This window comes from Xenopus tropicalis, chromosome 6 (genome assembly GCF_000004195.4).
Source record: "Xenopus tropicalis strain Nigerian chromosome 6, UCB_Xtro_10.0, whole genome shotgun sequence".
NCBI classification, from domain to species: Eukaryota; Metazoa; Chordata; class Amphibia; order Anura; family Pipidae; genus Xenopus; species Xenopus tropicalis.
In genome coordinates this window covers 114373092-114393731 of record NC_030682.2, presented here as the reverse complement: position 1 = coordinate 114393731, position 20640 = coordinate 114373092, and the positions used below count along the sequence as shown (strand labels likewise).

General features: G+C 37.2%; 1 protein-coding gene across 2 annotated transcripts in view; it reads left to right on the top strand.

The window, feature by feature from the left end:
- Positions 1 to 20640, top strand: part of rb1cc1 (RB1 inducible coiled-coil 1) — a 73377-nt gene that overhangs the window by 40628 nt on the left and 12109 nt on the right. For both annotated transcript variants that reach the window (XM_012965289.3, XM_002934103.4), the window contains exons 14-20: positions 343 to 2216; positions 7636 to 7801; positions 11570 to 11678; positions 15586 to 15832; positions 17210 to 17258; positions 17662 to 17709; positions 20203 to 20261. In XM_012965289.3, the coding sequence (XP_012820743.2) occupies positions 343 to 2216; positions 7636 to 7801; positions 11570 to 11678; positions 15586 to 15832; positions 17210 to 17258; positions 17662 to 17709; positions 20203 to 20261 (2552 nt within the window). The remainder of the gene's footprint in view (positions 1 to 342; positions 2217 to 7635; positions 7802 to 11569; positions 11679 to 15585; positions 15833 to 17209; positions 17259 to 17661; positions 17710 to 20202; positions 20262 to 20640) is intronic.

The following is a 20640-nucleotide window of genomic DNA, read 5'->3' as shown; positions in this document are numbered from 1 at the left end:
TTTTGTATATGCATTTTACTGACAGCCCACAAAAAGTAAAATACTTTTGGGCTTTTGAAGCTTTACTGATATGGGTCTAAAAAAAAGTTTTCTGAGACAGTAAAGCACAAAATATATCTGCATTGCTTGTATGTTTTTTTTCTAATTCAAAATATATGTCATTATATACTGTATTACATTATTTCCACAGTTTTATCAATACAGAGCGATGTCAACTGTAACCAAAATGTCTTATTTTTTTATCAAATTTGTAGTAATTTTTGTACGAATTCATTGTTTGAAATGTAGTAGTTATCTAGTAGAGATAGCATCTAAGCTTTTGTCATATCTGTTTTTTTACAGGCATCTAATAGTCAGCTGTCCCCACAATGTATAACTACGCAAAGGATAGACAGTGCAACAGAAGCTACAACTACTACCTCATCCAAAACTCCTTTATCACTCAGTCTTCAGGGACCCATTTGTCCTGCTGTTAATGCTCCCGGGCCTTTGGAAGAGCTGTCTCCAGACAGCATTGATGCTCATACGTTTGATTTTGAAACGATTCCACATCCTGGCACTGAACAATCACTTAAACAGGGTTCTTTGGACATGGACTCTTTGGCAGATAGTCCTGAATCTGATTTTATGTCTGCAGTCAATGAGTTTGTTATTGAAGAAAATCCTATTTCACCAAATATAAGTGATACACAAAGTCCAGAAATGATGGTCGAGTCCCTATATTCATCTGTTATTAATGCAATTGACAATAGAAGAATGCAAGATACAAAAAGCAAAGTAAAGGATGAAAACATATCTTCCAGAGTTTGTCTGGAAAAATGTAAAATTCTTGCACATGAATCTCAAACCAGTTTGCGTAATTTTAAGGAGGATCTTTCTTACTTAAAAATACTTGTGCAAAGAGAGCAAAAGAACTTTGCCAGTGCTATAAAATCAGTTTCTGCAAATATTTATGATACAGTTGATAAAGTGAAACTGTCTATTGAAACAGCATTAAAGGAAAAACATTTAGAAGAACTTCAGGTATTAGAACAATCTTATCAGAAAAGACTGCAGCTTTCAAAGGAACAATTTGATGAAAATGAGAAACAACTGAAAAGTGACCTTGCAAAACTAAAAGAACATTTGAAAAATAGAGATAATGAATTTGCATTGATCAGGAATGAAAATGAAACTTTTCTATGTTTACAGAGTGAGCATAATGAGAAAATCATAAGTCTAGAAAATACAATGAAGGAGCAAGCATGTGAAATTCAGCAACTAAGACAATATCGGGAAGCCGCTCTAGAGGATATTAGAAAACTTCATGCTGAAAATGAAGAAAAGCTCAGGCTTCTTAAGGAAGATCTTATGATATTAGAGCAAACGCATTTAAAAGAGCTTGAAGATAATTTAAAACTCAGGCATGCACAAGAGATGGAAAGTTTGACATCTGACCATAACCATTCTCAAGAAAGGGTCAAACAAGATCATAAACGTATGGTTGACCAGTTGGTAGAATCTTATAATACAACAATTCATGAAAAAGACAGTAGGCTACAAGAAAAAGACCTTAGAGTTTCTGAACTTTCTGACAATAGATGTAAATTAGAAGTTGAACTGGCATTAAAAGAAGCAGAAATCGATGAAATAAAATTATTACTAGAAGAATGCAAAGCACAACAGCAGGAAGTCATGAAATGTCAAATTAATAAGAAAACCGAAACTTTGGAAAAGGAGATATTGAGGTTGAATAGCTTGATTCGGGTGCAGGATGATAAACAAGAACAGGGACTAGTGGAACTTGAAGCATTGTTGTCAGCTGAAAAAAATCTGTGCATTTCAGAACTTTTAAATAGACATGAAACTGAGACCAGTCTATTTCAGGAAGAAATCAGTAGTCTGACACGTGCACATAAGCAAGCATTAGAAACAGAGTGTGGACTATGTCAGCAAGTTAATGAATTAAGAAGTAGATTAGATGAAAATGTAAAAGCGCTTGAGAAACAAACAGAACTCCAAGAAAAGACTTTAAATGAGCAGAAAATGAAATATGAGACTGCTATTCAGAAGCTTGAAGAAGAGCAAGAACAAATTTTGCTTGCACAAAAACAAGAAAAGGAGTTGCTCCTTCAAACATTTGCACATGAGAAAGAGGAAGCTGTTAAAAAGTTTAAGGCTATTGAACAAGAACTATTAGAAAAAGTATGTCAAGTTGAACAGCAAGTAAACCAGAGGTAGGCTGCAATATTCATGGCCACATCTTATAACCTGTACCATTAATGTTTTTATTTAAGTGATCATTTTATTCCAAGACATTAGGAATTGCAAGACCAAAATTTCTTCATACGATATTGCTTTAACTTGAAATATCTCCACTAACTACAAGCATGAAACATTTCACCAGATAAATTGGTCCCTAAAATTCTTTCTTTTTTTGGATTTAATAATGGATTGTCTGCTTGAGGAACAAAGTGAAATGCTGACTTTAAATACTTTTATTTAAATGGTACATGAGATAATACCCTTTAACTATGTTTTGCCAAATCTATGCACTTCTATTTCTCTGTAAAACTTACCAGTTCCTATCAGAAACTGACTAGTAATTGGTTTTTCTTACATTTTTTTTTTCATACATTTCCAAATCAAGGCTGTTTAAAGCAAAAGGCAGAATTTTGTCTTCAATATGTTCTGGTATTCAGGTTCACATGCAAACTAAAGCCTTTACTGCATACAGGGGGTTAAACAACGGCCTCCTACAAAAATGCTTATCAATACAGGTATGGGATCCCTTATACGGAAACCCCTTATCCAGAAAGTTCCGAAATACTGAAAGACCAACTCCCATAGACTCCATTATAAGCAAATAATTCAAATTTTTAATAATGATTTCCTTTTTCTCTGTAATAATAAAACAGAACATTGTACTTCATCCCAACTAAGGAATAATTAGTCCTTACTGGAGGCAAAACAATCCTGTTGGGTTTATTCAGTATTTAAATTATTTTTAGCAGACTTAAGTTATGGAGATCCAAATTATGGAAAGATCCCTCATCCGAAAAACCCCAGGTCCCAAGCATTCTGGAGAACAGGTCCCATACCTGTATATAATTATTCTGTCTGCCTTTTTCTTTATTTTTACTTATACTTTAAGGTACATTATATTCTGTTTCTCTGGGGTTCCAAAATGTAAGACACACCCCCAGTGAAATAGATTGCTAAGTTTTTTCCCCAGGCTGGTGCTCCTGTTAGGGGAGAACTACAGCAGCCTGTGAAAAAATTGAGCACTGTGTCACCATTTTGCTTACCTTTCTACAGGCGTCCCAGGCATCCCCTGCGCACATTTCTGTTTGCGCAGGCACAGTAGATTATACTCTACTGCACGTGTGCAGAATATAAGGTGCCTAAAATAGACTTTAATTATCCTTTGAACTAAACAGTTTAACTACCAGTTATGTCATCCCTTTCATTGTTACAGTTCTTAATAGTTGTTGGAGGTTATTTATCAACATTGGGCAGTAACCTATTGCACCAAATTTAGTTTCTACTTTCATTGTTACTGGCAAGTAAAAAAAATAAATAAATAATTGCTATGGGTTACTGCTGAGATGCAGATTTCCCCCATGTTCTAGTAAGCCCTACTCTGCATTTTAGTGCCCAAAATGTATTCTTCTTACATGTTTTTATTCTTCTAAATTAAAAAAAAAAGAGAGAAAAACAGGTCATGCCTCGCCATTAATTATGGTAAATTTGATTAAAGGGTTAGTAACACATTTTTGTGTCTATACATTATTGGGTAAACATTTAAAGGGATTCTGTCATGCTTTTTATGGTGAACTTTTTATTTCTAAATTACACTGTTTACATTGAAAATTAATCACGTTACCATTTAAAGTTGTATTCTTAAACCTACAAATGTATTTTTATTAGTTGTAATATCGGTGTGTAGGCAGGCCAGGCACATTGTGCCTGATTCTGAGCTTTCGGAAGGGGCAAGCACTACACAATATAACTGTTTTCAGATAAGCTATTGTTTCTCCTACTCAGTGTAACTGGGAGGAGTCATGACTTGACTGAGTTAGACTTGCTTTTTATTAATGAGTGCTATTCTGGTATCTACAGCTTGGTGGGGCATGGGGGCTATATCACGCGCATCACAGCAGTAAAGAGTGTCTGAAGTTTATCAGAGCATAAGTCACATGGCTGAGGGCTCCTCGGAAACTATCTGTTTGTTCATTTAAAAAACAAATTGCAGTGCAGAATTCGGAAAATTCAGTGCTGGAGGAGCACTATTAACTGATGTGTTTTGTAAAAAATTAATTTCTTGTCATATAGTTTCAGTTCATTTCCTAAATGAATAAACCCTTCCGAAGTTATGTAGCAACTATATAGTATATTTAAAGGCATCAGTTAACATTCCCATCAACTTGTGACGACCAATTTTTTGGTGTCATGACAACTATAATTTACATTCAATACTTCCTCGAAAACCTTGTTCCTTTATATATATAGTTTGGATAGATTAATAAGGAAGTTCCACTTGTTCTGATACAAATTATGACCTATTAAGATCCATTACTTAATATTCCTTAATTTTGCACCAGTTTGAGCCATGTTAATGGGATACCTTTTTTTTTGTCCTTATAAAGTAATGGCCACAATCACAACTTAAAAGCGCATGTGCTATTTTATTTCCCTTATTTAAAATCTGTTGTGACAATTAAGGAAACTCTCTCGCTTATCAGCAAAAAAAGGAAAACATGCTCCACAGCCATTCACTTTCCTTAAGTGTGGGAAAAACTGTGTGTGGAGGGGGGTTGTATAACATATATGCTTTTTGCATAGTTGAAATTGCATAATTTCAGTAAAACATAAAAACTGATCAGATGTTTGTAGTAGGGATGCACTGAATCCCGAATTCGGTTCAGGATTCTGTCTGCATTTTTTAAGGATTCGGTTTCGGCCGAATCAGCGGTCCCGGCCGAACCAAATCCCAATTAGCATAAATTTGCATATGCTAATTAGCGTTCGGGAAGGGTTAAATGGTCAGGTGAAAAAAAATTTCTGCACACGTTAACCCCTTACGATCCTAATTACCACATGTTAATTCGGATTTGGTTCGGGATTCAGCCGGATCCTTCAGAATGGGTGCGGGGGTTCGATGCATCTCAAACTCAACATTGATGTAGATATCTTATAACCAAAGAGAGCTGCATTTTACAGGACTGTGCATGGATATACCTAGTTGCTGTGTTCCGTATCCTGAAGGAGCTCAAGCTAAACTAAAGCTTATGCATTACAATAATAATGATATTCTGTAAAACCTTATTCTCTATTTAATAACATGACTGCTCTTAAGATAAATTTTTCTTGAATAAATAATAACAATATTAACTGTTGTTTTTGTCATGTGAGATTTATTTTTTAGGACCTGCAAAGTGTACTGGATGGTTAGTTATGTCCTGTCATCTTCTCTATCATTTTTCCAACACACCATTGTATACTTTTAAGGTTGAACACTAATGCACCGCTGTTAACTTCTAATTCTTATATTCTAATTCTTCTAATTCTTATATTATTCTTATATTAACCATGGGGGGGGATGTTATCCTTTAAAGGAAAAGTAACACTAAAAATTTTTAAGTAAAAAATCTATTCTACCCTGCACCAATAATTGCCCTCTCCGGCAAACCACTTAGTATTTTGAATGCTTTATTAGAAAATACCTGCTAAAACTTGGCTTCCGGTCATTTAAAAAAAGGCGATATGGCGAAGGAAGGAGCAGCATCCACTATGCGATGATTGATTGATCGAGCCTAGCCTGACTCCTTCCTATACAGAAGGAAGGCTAGGCTTGATTAATCAATTGTCGCATAGGGGATGCTGCTCCTTCCTTCGCCGTGTCGCCTTACTTCAAAGGACCAGAAGCCAAGTTTTTGGTCAATCATTTTCTCCTAATTTAAAGGGGTGGTTCACCTTTTGGTATGTTGCAGAATAGCTAATTCTAAACAACTGTTTTTTTTTGTTTTTTTTTAATAGTTTTTGAACTGTTTGCCTTCTTCTAACTCTGCAGCTTTCAGCTTGGCTGCCGGGGGTTACTGACCCCAGCAGCCAAATAAACTGTTGCTCTGTGAGACTACAGTTTTATTGTTATTGTTACTTTTTACCACTTCTTTTTCTATTTAGGTCCTTTCCTATTCATGTACCAGCCTCTCATTAAACCACTCCCTGATTGCTAAGGTAATTTGGACCCTAGCAACCAGATAGCTGCTGAAACTCTGAACTGAAGAGCTGCTGAACAAAAAGTGAAATAACTAAAAAAAAATACAAATAATAAAAAATAAAGACCAATTGCATATTGTCTGAGACTATTACTCTCTACATCACACTAAAAGTTAACTCACAGATGAATAACCCCTTTAAAGGGTTGGTTCAGCTTGAAATCTGCTTTTATTATTAACTTTTATTATGATGTAGATGCATTTTAAGTTTACTGTTTATATTTTTGATATCCTTTTGCTAAAAACATTTGAACCCAATAGAATTGTAATGCTACCAATATGTATTTATGCAGATTAGTTACCATCAAGTACAAGCTACTGTTTTATTATTTCAGAGAAAAAGGAAATAATTTAAAAAAACTAAATGATTTATTTAAAATTGGCTTAATGAGACATGGCCTTCCCATAATATGAAGATTTCTGGATAACAACTTTACACATAAGGAATCCCATACTTGTTGATAATGGATTAATCTTTTTAAGCCAAAAAGAGGGCTATTTTGTTTACTTTTTATTATTTACATATAAAACCTTTCTGGCTTGTATGAGGCCCTATTGTCACCCACAAACCAAGAACACAAACACGCTAGGTTATACCAACCAATGTATCTAGAGATCATTGTCTTTTACTCCTTCAGTACTTCCTGTTACAATTATTAATTGCTTTATTTCCTGTCAGGTGATCAGGGAAAGAGAACAAATAATATCACAAAATAGTGTCACATCCTATCACCCGAGGAAGGGATATGGGTACATAACTCCTCTGAAACACTGTGTGGTGTTGATAAGGTGTCATGCTGAAGCTTTGCTAATAAATGGACACTTTTTTCAAGTGGAACTACATTTTTCTCATGGATGTACTGAGTTGGAGGCTCTAGAGTTCCCACTTATCCCCCTGCTATATATTCTTGAAAGTCACTACTCATTTTTATTTCTAATCTCTTTATTTAATTTATCAGTACATTTATTTAATTTACAGTTTTATATTATATTTATATGATAAGAAGGTTACTATGCTAACATTGCTGATCTGTGTTTAGTCCATATGAATGTCTATGGTGGCAGAGTCTTAAAATAATATTTAGTTTATTAGAAAGGGGTGGTACTTTACCACTGGGCCATGCCCCTGGAAACCTCATGTAATGGCTTCCTTTAACACAAGGGATTTCAGAAGTAAATAGGTTAATTTAAACCAGGTGCAGATAATAGCTGCTTAGGTAAGACAATTATACAATTAAGTTTTAGAACTTGCACCTTAAAAAACAAAGGAAAAGTGAAAGTTGTCCTTTCAGAATGTTTGTATTTATATATATTTTTTTTACCAGTATGCAGTGTTAATCAATCAAACTCTTCTATCCTTTTGACCTCTCTTAAGCTCTACTGAATTTGCAGTGCCAGAAAATGCCCCTAGCTTGGTCTATAAGCTTCAAGAACAGCTTCAAAAAGAGAAGCAGTCCTTCACAGAGCAGCTTGAACACCAGGAAAGGAAAAGGAATGAGGAGATGCAAAGTCTTAAGATTTCACTGATTGCAGAACAACAGGTAATTATCTAAATATTTTATATATCTTGCATGTTTGACCCTGTTATTTGTCATGGGAACACACAGTATCTTTTTGAAATCTTAAACCTTCTCACAGTATTTTAGATCATCTCAAAGAGAGCCTTCTCATGTTAAAACTTTGCTTTTTGCTTTTGTCTTATGAAATATTTACAAACAAGTTCATTCAGGTTTGGGGGTCTTGTAAACTTATGAACAGCCATGCAAGTCAGAACTCTTCCTTGGATTTCCAGGTATCATTTAGCTTTTATTAGTACAGGATCACTGTCCTGCTGAAAAATGAATCCTCCTAAAGCTAGAGGGGATGGATTGCCTTTTGTAACATAGGTGAAACCACTGTATTTGACAGTAGGGTTATGCAAAACTACTTTACCCCCTTTTCTCCTCATAACCATTGTGATTGCAACCGTAAACTTCAAAGTTTGATGAATCTAATTTGAAAACAATTTTTAATAGTAAAATGTTGGTGATTTGGAAAGCTAACACCTACCGGGTATTTTATAGAAGAGATGGTATGGAAACTGCTTCTCTCCTGTGATGGCTACTGTTTTTCAACTTTCCTTTACTAATAGACATAGGGCACTCTATTTGTTTCGCGCAAATAAATGATATTATGCAGATGGCTTCATAAATCCAGTCTTCAGATGTTATTGAGGCAAGCTTTGTATCATCCTAAAATCTTGTGTATGCACCAGAATAGGGGAACGAATGCCCAGGCTACACAATTATAGACAGTGAATGTGAGGAGTGAAGTGACAGCTGGGAAAGTGAATGAAAAGTGAAAACAATTGACTACTTTTAGGGCCAGGAACTGCCCTTAAGGCCTACGAAACAGGTCAAGCTATAATATATAACTACCGTAATGCTTCTGCAAAATGTAATTGATTCCACACAGTGTATGTGAGTGTATAGATAGGTCAGTATGGGTTTATGTATGTGAGTGTATAGACAGGTCAGTATGGGTCTGTATGTGAGTGGATAGATAGGTCAGTATGGGTCTGTATGTGAGTGGATAGATAGGTCAGTATGGGTCTGTATGTGAGTGGATAGATCAGTATGGGTCTGTATGCGAGTGTATAGATAGGTCAGTATGGGTCTGTATGTGAGTGTATAGATAGGTCAGTATGGGTCTGTATGTGAGTGGATAGATAGGTCAGTATGGGTCTGTATGTGAGTGGATAGATAGGTCAGTATGGGTCTGTATGTGAGTGGATAGATCAGTATGGGTCTGTATGCGAGTGTATAGATAGGTCAGTATGGGTCTGTATGTGAGTGTATAGATAGGTCAGTATGGGTCTGTATGTGAGTGTATAGATAGGTCAGTGTGGGTCTGTATGTGAGTGTATAGATAGGTCAGTGTGGGTCTGTATGTGAGTGTATAGATAGGTCAGTATGGGTCTGTATGTGAGTATATAGATAGGTCAGTATGGGTTTATGTATGTGAGTGGATAGATAGGTCAGTATGGGTCTGTATGTGAGTGGATAGATAGTTCAGTATGGGTCTGTATGTGAGTGGATAGATAGGTCAGTATGGGTCTGTATGTGAGTGGATAGATAGGTCAGTATGGGTCTGTATGTGAGTGGATAGATCAGTATGGGTCTGTATGCGAGTGTATAGATAGGTCAGTATGGGTCTGTATGTGAGTGGATAGATAGCTCAGTATGGGTCTGTATGTGAGTGGATAGATAGCTCAGTATGGGTCTGTATGTGAGTATATAGATAGGTCAGTATGGGTTTATGTATGTGAGTGGATAGATAGGTCAGTATGGGTCTGTATGTGAGTGGATAGATAGTTCAGTATGGGTCTGTATGCGAGTGTATAGATAGGTCAGTATGGGTCTGTATGCGAGTGGATAGATAGCTCAGTATGGGTCTGTATGTGAGTGTATAGATAGCTCAGTATGGGTCTGTATGTGAGTATATAGATAGGTCAGTATGGGTTTATGTATGTGAGTGGATAGATAGGTCAGTATGGGTCTGTATGTGAGTGTATAGATAGGTGAGTATGGGTCTGTATGTGAGTGTATAGATAGGTCAGTATGGGTCTGTATGTGAGTGTATAGATAGGTCAGTATGGGTCTGTATGTGAGTGTATATATAGGTCAGTGTGGGTCTGTATGTGAGTATATAGATAGGTCAGTATGGGTTTATGTATGTGAGTGGATAGATAGGTCAGTATGGGTTTATGTATGTGAGTGGATAGATAGGTCAGTATGGGTCTGTATGTGAGTGGATAGATAGGTCAGTATGGGTCTGTATGCGAGTGGATAGATAGGTCAGTATGGGTCTGTATGTGAGTGGATAGATAGGTCAGTATGGGTCTGTATGTGAGTGGATAGATAGGTCAGTATGGGTTTGTATGTGAGTGGATAGATAGGTCAGTATGGGTTTGTATGTGAGTGGATAGATAGGTCAGTATGGGTTTGTATGTGAGTGTATAGATAGGTCAGTATGGGTCTGTATGTGAGTGGATAGATAGGTCAGTATGGGTCTGTATGTGTATAGATAGGTCAGTATGGGTCTGTATGTGAGTGTATAGATAGGTCAGTATGGGTTTGTATGTGAGTGTATAGATAGGTCAGTATGGGTCTGTATGTGAGTGTATAGATAGGTCAGTATGGGTCTGTATGTGAGTGGATAGATAGGTCAGTATGGGTCTGTATGTGTATAGATAGGTTAGTATGGGTCTGTATGTGAGTGGATAGATAGGTCAGTATGGGTCTGTATGTGAGTGGATAGATAGGTCAGTATGGGTCTGTATGTGAGTGTATAGATAGTTCAGTATGGGTCTGTGTGTGCTGGGTTCACTTGGAAGGGTTGAACATGATGGACTCTGGTCTTATTTTCAACCCTATGTAACTATGAAAAAGGGAAGTGCCAAATACTAACCCCTTGGCTATAGATTTATCCTTGCAACCAGTCATAAAAAACTACTGCTTGTTTTAATCAAGGTCAAATAAAATGCTTGGCTGCTGTACATAATTAAAATATGTTAATTATATTTGTGTAAGGGTATAAAATCATGAGACTTCCTTCTCTGATTGAACATTATGAGGGTCTCCAGGTGTAGTGATTTCCCTGGAATTCCACCAGACTTCTTACTGGCCTGCCTTTATGCCTCAGGCAATATATAACTGATAGCTCAGATTTTTTAATACATTGCAGGTATGGATGTCTAAAAAAGGAATTTCGGCTTCATGTTTGATATGTTCATATTTATCTGATTGACAGCTTATGTTTAAAAAAAATAATACATTTGGGATTCATGTTTAATTTGAAAAGGACTTTTATTTATGCAGGTTTTTATGTGTGGATGACAAGTCCCCTTTAAGGGGTTAATTGTGTTTGCTAACCCTCTCCTAAAACGTCTACTTTACATGTAATCACTAACTAAATATTTTCCTATCAAAAAGAGAAGTGTTATCGTAAACATGAACCTGATGTCTTTTTATGAGGTGTCTTTACAGGCATGGAGAGGAACCATAGTGCACCTGAGTTGTGTTTGTAATGTCTGACCAGGAGCTGTAGTTACATTTTTTACCTAAATTAAAACCCAGAACTTTAGATTTTCAGTACATAACATTTCACACATTATTTGCATTTTTCCACTTGCAGCATTCTACTAGGCAGTCACATATAGCTTGCTTGTTACCTTATGTAAGCACCTTACCACTAGTGGGAAAATATCAGCATTAAATTGAATTTATCATCTTTATTTTACTGAAAGATTACATTTCTTTTTTCTGCAGACAAACTTTAACACAGTTTTGACAAGAGAAAGAGTGAAGAAAGAAAACATTATTAGTGAGATCAATGAGAAATTAAAGATGGTTACACAACAGCAGGACAGAGATAAAGGTAAGAAAATTAATAAAAACTTCTTTAATGATGCACAAATTTATTAAAATGCAAAATGGGTTTTTTTTCCCCCAATTTTCCTCTTTTAAATTATTTTGACATTTGCTAAAGATTCCCATAGATTTTAATGGTAAAAAAAGTATAGGATTCTTATCAACTCTTGGGAATGCTTGAGCAAAATTTTTTGTCCAAAAATAAAAACACTGATAAACATTAAAAAACCTCCATCTGTGGGAGAGAATCATAGTCTTCTAGAATATTTTATTGCATTTGACATTTGATAATTTGGCCATTTAGTGTTTACATATGTACGGTTATGGGATCCCTTATCTGGAAATCTGTTATCTAGCCCTATAGACTCCATATTACACAAATAATTCTAATTTTGTTAATTTTTTTTCCCTTATCTCTGTAATACTGAAACAGTAGCTTGTACTTGATCCTTACTAAGCTGCATGAATTCATATTGGTGGCAAATTGTGGGCAAGATTCAGTTTGATAAGAAAAAAAGTCACATTAATCTCATGAAAGTGCACGAAAAGTTTATTGGGAAATTTGAAATGTTATTAGGAGATATGTTTTTATTATCAGATCTGGCCTGTTATTTCTTAAAGGACCATTGACATCAAAATCTGCACATATGGTAGCAAAAAAGTAGCCTCATCCTACTGCCCGAGGACTTGGAATCACTTCACCCAAAATGAAACTTAGAAAATTAATTTCCTACCTTGGCAGAAATTTCCTCATCTTAAATCAGGCAGCCTCCCTGTGCATGCTGGCTTCTGTTGTAAACTGGAAGTCGGAGGTCAGAACTCTTAGCAGCCTGTACAGAGAAAATTTATGTTTGTATTGAAAAGATGTGTAACAGACCACAAACATAAATTTACTCAGCAGACGCTAATTATCAAAGCACCTATGCACAGGGCTGCCATCAGGGGGGCACAGGGGGGACTGTTGTACCGGGCCCAGACAATATCTTCGCTTTAAAGGGGGCCTGGCCGTGTTACAGTTTTTTTTTTTAGCTCAAGCCCCTTTAAAGAACTATGGGCTCTGTCATTGGTGGGCAGTGGGAAATTTGATTGGTTGCGCCCCGTGCATCCGTATGCGCGGGGAGCAACCATATAAAATGTGCAGATGCAGTGGGGAGCACAGATCTAGAGGACACAGCTAGAGGAAGTCGCTGGTGGGGGAGCTGGAGGATGCTGGAGGAAGCCGCAGGGGAGCCGGAGGGAGTCGCTGGGTGGTGGGGGGAGCTGAGGGGAGCCGGAGAAAGTTGCTAGGTGGGAGCTGGAGGATAGTGGGAAGGATGCTGGGGGGAGCTGGAGGATGCTGAGGGGGAGGAGCTGGAGAACAAGGGAGGAGGGGTAACTGGAGGAGATGCTGGGGAGATGCTGGCTACCAATATTTTACGGGGGCCCTGGCTACCAATGTTTTAGGGGGTCCTGGCTACCAATGTCTGTGTGTCCTTTGTACTGATGGGAGGGGCCATTGGGGGGGCAGGGTGTGGGAGGAGGGAGGCCCAGAAAATTTTGTTGTAAGGGGCCCCGTGACTTCTGATGGCAGCCCTGCCTATGCAATAAAACTTTGAAGATGGTTGACTTCTGGTTGAAACCACGTTGAGTCGTGCATATTGTCCGGTGCCTGGTCGCCTTTTAAGTATGAGTTTACATCCACATGAAGTAATTTGTTTTAGTCAGCGTATTTAGCTGTATGCTTTTGTTCTTATTTAGAGATAGCTTTAACTTTAGTGGCAAAACGTGGCAGGCTCCAACAACAGGATATCACACATCCAGACAGGTTTGTTGATATTGACCGCCCTGTATCACATAAGCCATATAACACCCCCTTCATCTTCCCTGTATATGGCTTGATAATTTGATTTAAAAACTGTAATTTAGTCAACAGTTGCTATGATAGGACACGATGACTGTGTGGGGCAACAATTGTGTTTTTTATACTATTATTGAAGAAAAGGATGAGGTCTCTGCACTCCATGGCTTAAGTTAAAAAAAAAAATACCGAGCACAGCAAAAACAGCGTTCGTTAATTGCCTGATGCATTTCGGGCGCATCCGCTCCTTAAAGGATATTGGATAAATGGGAAAAACCCTAATTTTGTAGGCAATTATGAATAATATATGTTGCTGGTTTCCCTTTGAACTAAACATTAATCCTTGCTGTAACAATGGCCCCTATATTGGAGCTCCCTATAGATCCTATTACTTCTCTGTCCGAGTTTGAAATGAAGAGTGGGCGTGTCTTAACGATCCCAGCCAGAAAGACAGCAGGAGGGGGAGAGCCAATCATAGCCCTGCAGTCACACAAGCACAGACAGGCTTCAGTTCCCTATCAGGTCAGCTTAGCTGTTGATTGTTTCCTATCCTACAGTGCAGTGTAGTGAGAGCCGGCGGCTCCCCAGCTCATCCAGAGAATTCAGCCAGCAGGAAGTGGAACAGATGGGCGGGGCTAGTGGGGTTTTGGTGGAATTTCTCAATAAATCAGTTCGAAACCCAACTTTTTTAAGCACAATCCTTCTATATTTAGAGGAGTACAATTCACTAGTACATTCATAATTTTTATATGATATGTCTCCTTTAATCATATACAGTGTCAAAAGATATAGAGAGAACATTTTGGCAGTTGGGATATACTAGATTGTGATTCTGATTTTGCAAGTTAGTTGTTAATCTCTGCTAAAATATTTATAGCTAAACAGCTATGGGACCTGTAATAAGGAATGCCAAGACCTTGGTTTTCCGGATAAGGGGTCTTCCTGTAATTTGTATCTCCATATCTTAAATCTGCAGAAAAATCATTTAAACATTAATTAAACCCAATAAGATTGTTTTGCCTCCAGTAGGGATTAATTATATCTTGATTGGGATCAAATACAAGGTTCTGTTTTATTATTACAGAGAAAAAGGAAATTATTTTAAAAATGTAAAAAAAAAATTTATTGCCTATGATTGAGTCTATGGGAGATAGTCTTTCATTTCTGCAAGTGGCAATTCTGACAAAGGAAGTTACTTCTCTGTATTAAATCACAGTAGTTGCTTTTGTAGCAACTCTGAGGTATTCTGTCAGGCACGAACATGATATCTGTTAGAAAAATGAGGGATCTATTAAAATAGGGAGAATAAATACCGTATATACTCGAATATAAGCTGAGTTTTCCAGCTCAAAAAATGTGCTAAAAAAGGAGCCCTCGGTTTATACTCGAGTAATTGTGTCCCACGAAGCAAAGACTCTTCGCCTGTTTCTCTCCTTATCAAGGCTGCAGCCTTGCAGGTGGGGGGGGGGTGCTCGGCGCACGCAGGCGGCGGGGGGGGTGCTCGGCGCACACAGGCAGGAGAAAGTGCGCTGAGGCACGGGGGGGGTCCTTTCATTAGAATTACCAGAAAGAAACAGATATGAGGAGTTATTTAGAGCCTGCAGGGCCGAGTACAGGTAGAAAAATGGATCACAGCAACCTGTGTTTGCCCCATAAATACAGTCCTCCTGAATTTGAAGTGATTCCCCCTCCAGTCCCCTATCTTGTGTGTCATTTAGATGCATTTAGGGAGTACCAGCAGTCACTTGTTACACGCAGGCTCGGCGCACATAGGCACAGGGGGGGGTCCTTTAATTAAATATTTGATTATTGAGACTTGGCAGTAGCGGCTGCATTTCCCACCCTAGGCTTATACTCGAGTCAATAAATTTTTCCAGTTTTCTTAGGTAAAATTAGGTACCTCGGCTTATACTCGGATTGGCTTATACTCGAGTATAAATACGGTAGTTCAAATATAACACTAAAGCTTTTATGAAACAGATACTTGTTGCAAAATATCTTTATTCTGGGGGACATTTTATTTTTACTGCTTATTTATTTTGCTCTTGGAATGATCTCTGTGAAATATTTGCTTTAGATTTAATTGAAACACTGTCTGAAGACCGAGCTCGTTTGCTTGAAGAAAAGAAAAAACTTGAGGAAGAAGTTGCCAGGCTACACAGTTCTAATGTTGCCATGTTAGCTCAGGTGACTGTGGCCTCTGAACCTAGTGGAGCCTCTGCACCTGACTTTCCCTCTGAAATCGATAGACCAAACTTTGATGCCACAGTCTTTGAGGAAGAGAAATTGGAACCTAGTATTGAAACCAGCATGATGGCTGTTCAGTAAGTACAAACTCGCTGATTGTAGTGTGTTCTAGGAGAAGGGATTTACAACATGGTGTACTTAATGTAATTCTTTATTCTTCTTGCTCTGGCTTATTGAAAAGTCCATACACTGACTTTTCCAGGTAATGTCAAAGTTTGTACTGAAAGGACTCAGTCAGTGGAGGCACCATAAAATGGCCTACCTTAAAGGACATGTAAACCCCTCACAAAAAATCTAATCAGTGAACAGCCTTTTTAAAGTCTTTAAATACCTGCCACTCCTGTTATTTAAAAGGTTAATAGGCTGCAGCATCGCCTTAATCACTTGGGATTCCTTTTCCTCCTCTAACCCCCTACTTTAGGAATTGACTTTTGCTCTTGGCTAACTGAGCATGCTCAGTTCTTCTCGGCTCAGATTACCAGACACACACTTCAGTCTAGCAGCCAATGAGGAGATGGCACTGCTAGGTTCTATAGAAACGCTATTCTAGCTGTGCACTCTGCTGGAGAAACGTGTTTTTTTCGACAAACCTCTTGTCCTGAGCTCAGTTTAACAGTTACAGGGCACAATCCAAGCAGAAGGTTAGTTCTGTCTGTGTAAGCCTGCATTTTTCATTGCATGAACTTTACTGAACACATGTGCTTTTTGCAGATGTAAATGTCACTGAAGATGTGTGAGAGGGAAAATGACTGCTGGGTGAAAGCTTCTATGTGTTTTAGAAAAATGTGATGGTGCTGTTGAAGGGACGGGATATATGCAGTACAAATGGTGGGGTTTGGGTGGGAGAGATGTGCCCAATTTATATACATAGTAGGAAAATGTAGGGTTTACATGTCCTTTAAACTGTAGGCTACCTAAAACTGTATGACCAGCTTTAGACTTTCATGTCCACTTATATCAGGAGATGTTATTTATTTAGAGGTAGAATATTGTAATATCTGAATCAAATGTATTTCATATGCAAGTGAATTAAACTTTAAATATTTTCAATCCATTATTATTAGTTGGGTGTAAAACTGGGTGTAAATTTTCTGTTAAGATGGCAACCTCCAAGACCAGATGTTTTCATTTATACAACTTTAATAGCTTTGCACGTGTGTAGCAATAAAACTTTGATACATTTCCTTCAAAACATATGGTATAATTCCAGACTACTTTTCACGCTATTATAATGTTAATTATAGAACAAAATCTAAACGCTGGCATTCATGCCCCTTTTTAGGACACGAATACATGCTCATACCATGGATGCCTTAACTTACAAGTGCGAGCTTTGCTAATATTTAGAACGCTCTATTGTATTTAACAGGAAAAAATGTTTTATTTTGATATATATTTCATATTTTCTTGTTCTTTAATTGTTTTAAATTAATGATAACTCCCGTTTTTTTCAGTGATCTTACATTGTCAGAAGAAAAGCAGAAGATAATGCAGCTTGAAAGAGTATGTAGAATTTTTCTTGATTTATTCCCAGTTGTTTAGAACATTTTATTAGGGCTTATTTATCACAGGGAAGGCTGTGGGCAAAATGCAAAAATGGCACAATATTACTTATTTTTTCCACTTTGCACGCATTTTCCTGGGTAAATTAACTGCTGCAAGTTTTTTGCTCCAGAGCCACATCCATGAATATATTGCTGCTTTTTTTGGCAGTGTTGTGTAAATTCGGGTGGGGGACCTAGACATCCCCCCCTCCTGACATAGGGGGCAGCAAAGAGGCCCTGTACTTAACTGCACTAAATCCATAGAACTTGGGGACTAGATATACCATTTTTCCAATTTAGTATGAGTAATCCATTACAGTGTGCAATTTAAGAAAAATAACAGTTTTAATACTCTATTGCAGACTTTGCAGCTAAAAGAAGAAGAAAATAAACGTTTGAATCAAAGATTGGTAAGAGCCCTATTGAAGATTAATAACATACCCACTCATGTTTACAATCCTGTTTTTGGATAACCAAACCTCCTAAAGTTAGTAAGACAATCAGTTAGTTGCAATCACTTTACAAGAAAGACAGCCTAAAAATATAGCTTCAAATCAGTGGAAGCAGGAAAAAACAGTTGTTGTTTTTTTAGAGTTCAGTGCTAAAGGTGCGGGGGCTAATTGTCCAGGTAATAGAGAATTAACTGTAAAGAATAGTTTTAGAACTGATCACTTCCCTAGCCTATGTCAAGCAATTTAATAGTAACTTCATGTCTGAAAGCATTACCCTCCATTATTGGTTCTTTGGATTTCGGACATATCTTTGTATGGATTGTGTAAATTAAGCTTAAATTATTTGAGAAAGGGCTGGATTGAAGCCCAAAACGTTGCCTTTGGCACTTGAGTAAAGTTTCCCATTTTTTTAAAACAACCGGAGTGCTGCTGTTTTCATCATTTTTGTACTGTGTTCACCCGGGGCTACAAGAAGCTATTTTCACTGTGTAAGCACATGTTAACTGATTCAATTAGGAGTAAAATGTTCCTGTTTTCAGGAGTGTTGGCAAGTAGGGGTCCTGTTTGTTGTTGTTTTATTTTTCTCCTTGTTTGAGTTATTAGCTAAATAAATGACACAATTTATGATTCCTTTTAGCAGACTGTCACAGAAGCATGGAAAAGTAGTAAATATAATAACACTCCCCTTTGTGCAACCTGGGAAATATAGTTGGGATTTTGTTATAAAAAATCATAATTGCACTGATTTCAGGATTTATCCCTCACACTCACCATGGATAATAATAAGATTGATTTGGTTAGCTAATCACTTAGTCATGTGACATGAAAGGACAAGGAAACATATAAGGAGACATATATGATAAATGAAAAAACCTCTACTCTTGTAGGCAATTATAAATAATAATAACGTCCCCCATAATGATGACATAGGAAAGGGAAAGATGTTGGCCAGGCACGAGCGGACACATAGAAAGTTTAACAGATGAGCACTGAATGATAATAGCAGCATTTTTAAAAACAAGTTAGCGATCTAATTCAGCAAGGGGGGCCATCTTATATACTGCAATAGTGAGATCATGGGTTTCCTTGTCCTTTAATGTATTGATAGGGAAACTGTGGGATGAAGGAGTCCAAACTGAAGAAAAGTTGGGCTGAGGGGAATGCATGACCACTGTTCAAAGGGTAATAAGGGTAACATATGGGATAAAAGTATTTGATGTTTGAGATTTTCTTGGATGTATCAACCCTTATTCACATTAAAGGATAAAAGTCTGACAAAATACTACAAAGCAAAGAGGGACACAAACCCAAATATACAGCACAGTAGGTATCTCATTTAGAACTGTGGAACATGGCATTCCAGTTTTCAAACTTTTTTTAGGTCCTATTCTAATTGGGGTTTTAATTTAACTAATTTTAAAATAAGACATATCTAATATAGTTTAAATATAGAAAGAAGAAAGAGAAGGAAAATCAGTTTGGCATTTATTGTCAACAGATTAGTCACAATAGTGCAAGCTAGAACACTATATTTATTCTGCAGAAAGCTTTACCATACCTGAGTAAACAGCCCTAGAAGCTCCCTCTGTATGTTTAAGATAGCAGCTGCCATTTTAGCTTGGTCTAAGTAGCTTACATGCTGCACCTCTGGCTGCTGATAGCTTAGATTACACAGCACAGTTGGAAGGGGAAGAGGGATGATATTGGAGGGGGGGGGTGAGGAAGAGAGGAGCAAGCTGAGCAGACTTGTGCCATGCCTTGAATGATTTTTCTGAGAACAAAAAGTCTGACACAGAAGAACATGTTCAAAAGAAGATAAGAAATTTTGTGTCTTTTGATAAAGGACTCAGTGCACTTTGAGTGCTTATGGCTGTATTTACATAGACCTTTCTGATAAAGCTTTCTTAGTTCTTTACCTTTACTTCTCCTTTAAATCAGAACTAGTAGAAACAGAATCACTTATGTAAAGAAAAAAACCAGAAACACACACCCAACTCTCTCAGTACAGTCTCCATTCCAGAAATGAAATACTTCTAGGCTTGTGGTATTGAGAGATTTGTATACGTGTGGGTGTTTTGTGCCATGATGTGGAACTAATAGTTATGACAGAAGCCAATGAGCAATTTTAAACAATGGAAATAAATATGAATTCCCAACAATATAAAGACTCTGCAGCTCTTTCTCATTCATTTGATTGGGAAATGTGTTTGTGACACAAAAGGAAGCAACCGCAGGCAGGGCATGGTGCTTAGAATGCAATGATTCTCCCATACAAAAGTGAAGCATTCAAATAAGCCATGCGCCATTATCCCAAAGATAAATTCATGGGATAGATTTCCTTATAAAACCATTTATATATAAAACCACTCACCCACCCACTGAATGTAACTACAGTTCGTAACAGATTACTTTAACTTGTAGAGTTCTAATATATGCTGTCTTTTTCCCTAGATGTCTCAAAGCATGTCTTCAGTATCTTCAAGACATTCAGAAAAAATTGCTATTCGAGAGTAAGTACATTTTTCACAAACAAACTCTTGCAGCAAACGTATGCTATGCTCTAATTTTTATTTTATATTGTTAAAGGGCCACTAAAAGTGAAAATTATTATATAAATAAAACAGGTACAGGTATCAGACCCCTTATCCGGAAACCCATTATCCAGAAAGTTCTGAAGTACAGAAAGGCCATCTCCCATAGACTCCATTTTAATCAAATAATTCACGTTTTTAAAAATGATTACCTTTTTCTCTGTAATAATAAAACAGTAGCTTGTACTTGATCCCAACTAAGATATAATTAATCCTTATTGGGTTCAATTACTATTGGGTTTAATTACTGTTTAAATAATTTTATTAGCAGCCTCAAGGTAGGAGATCCGAATTACGG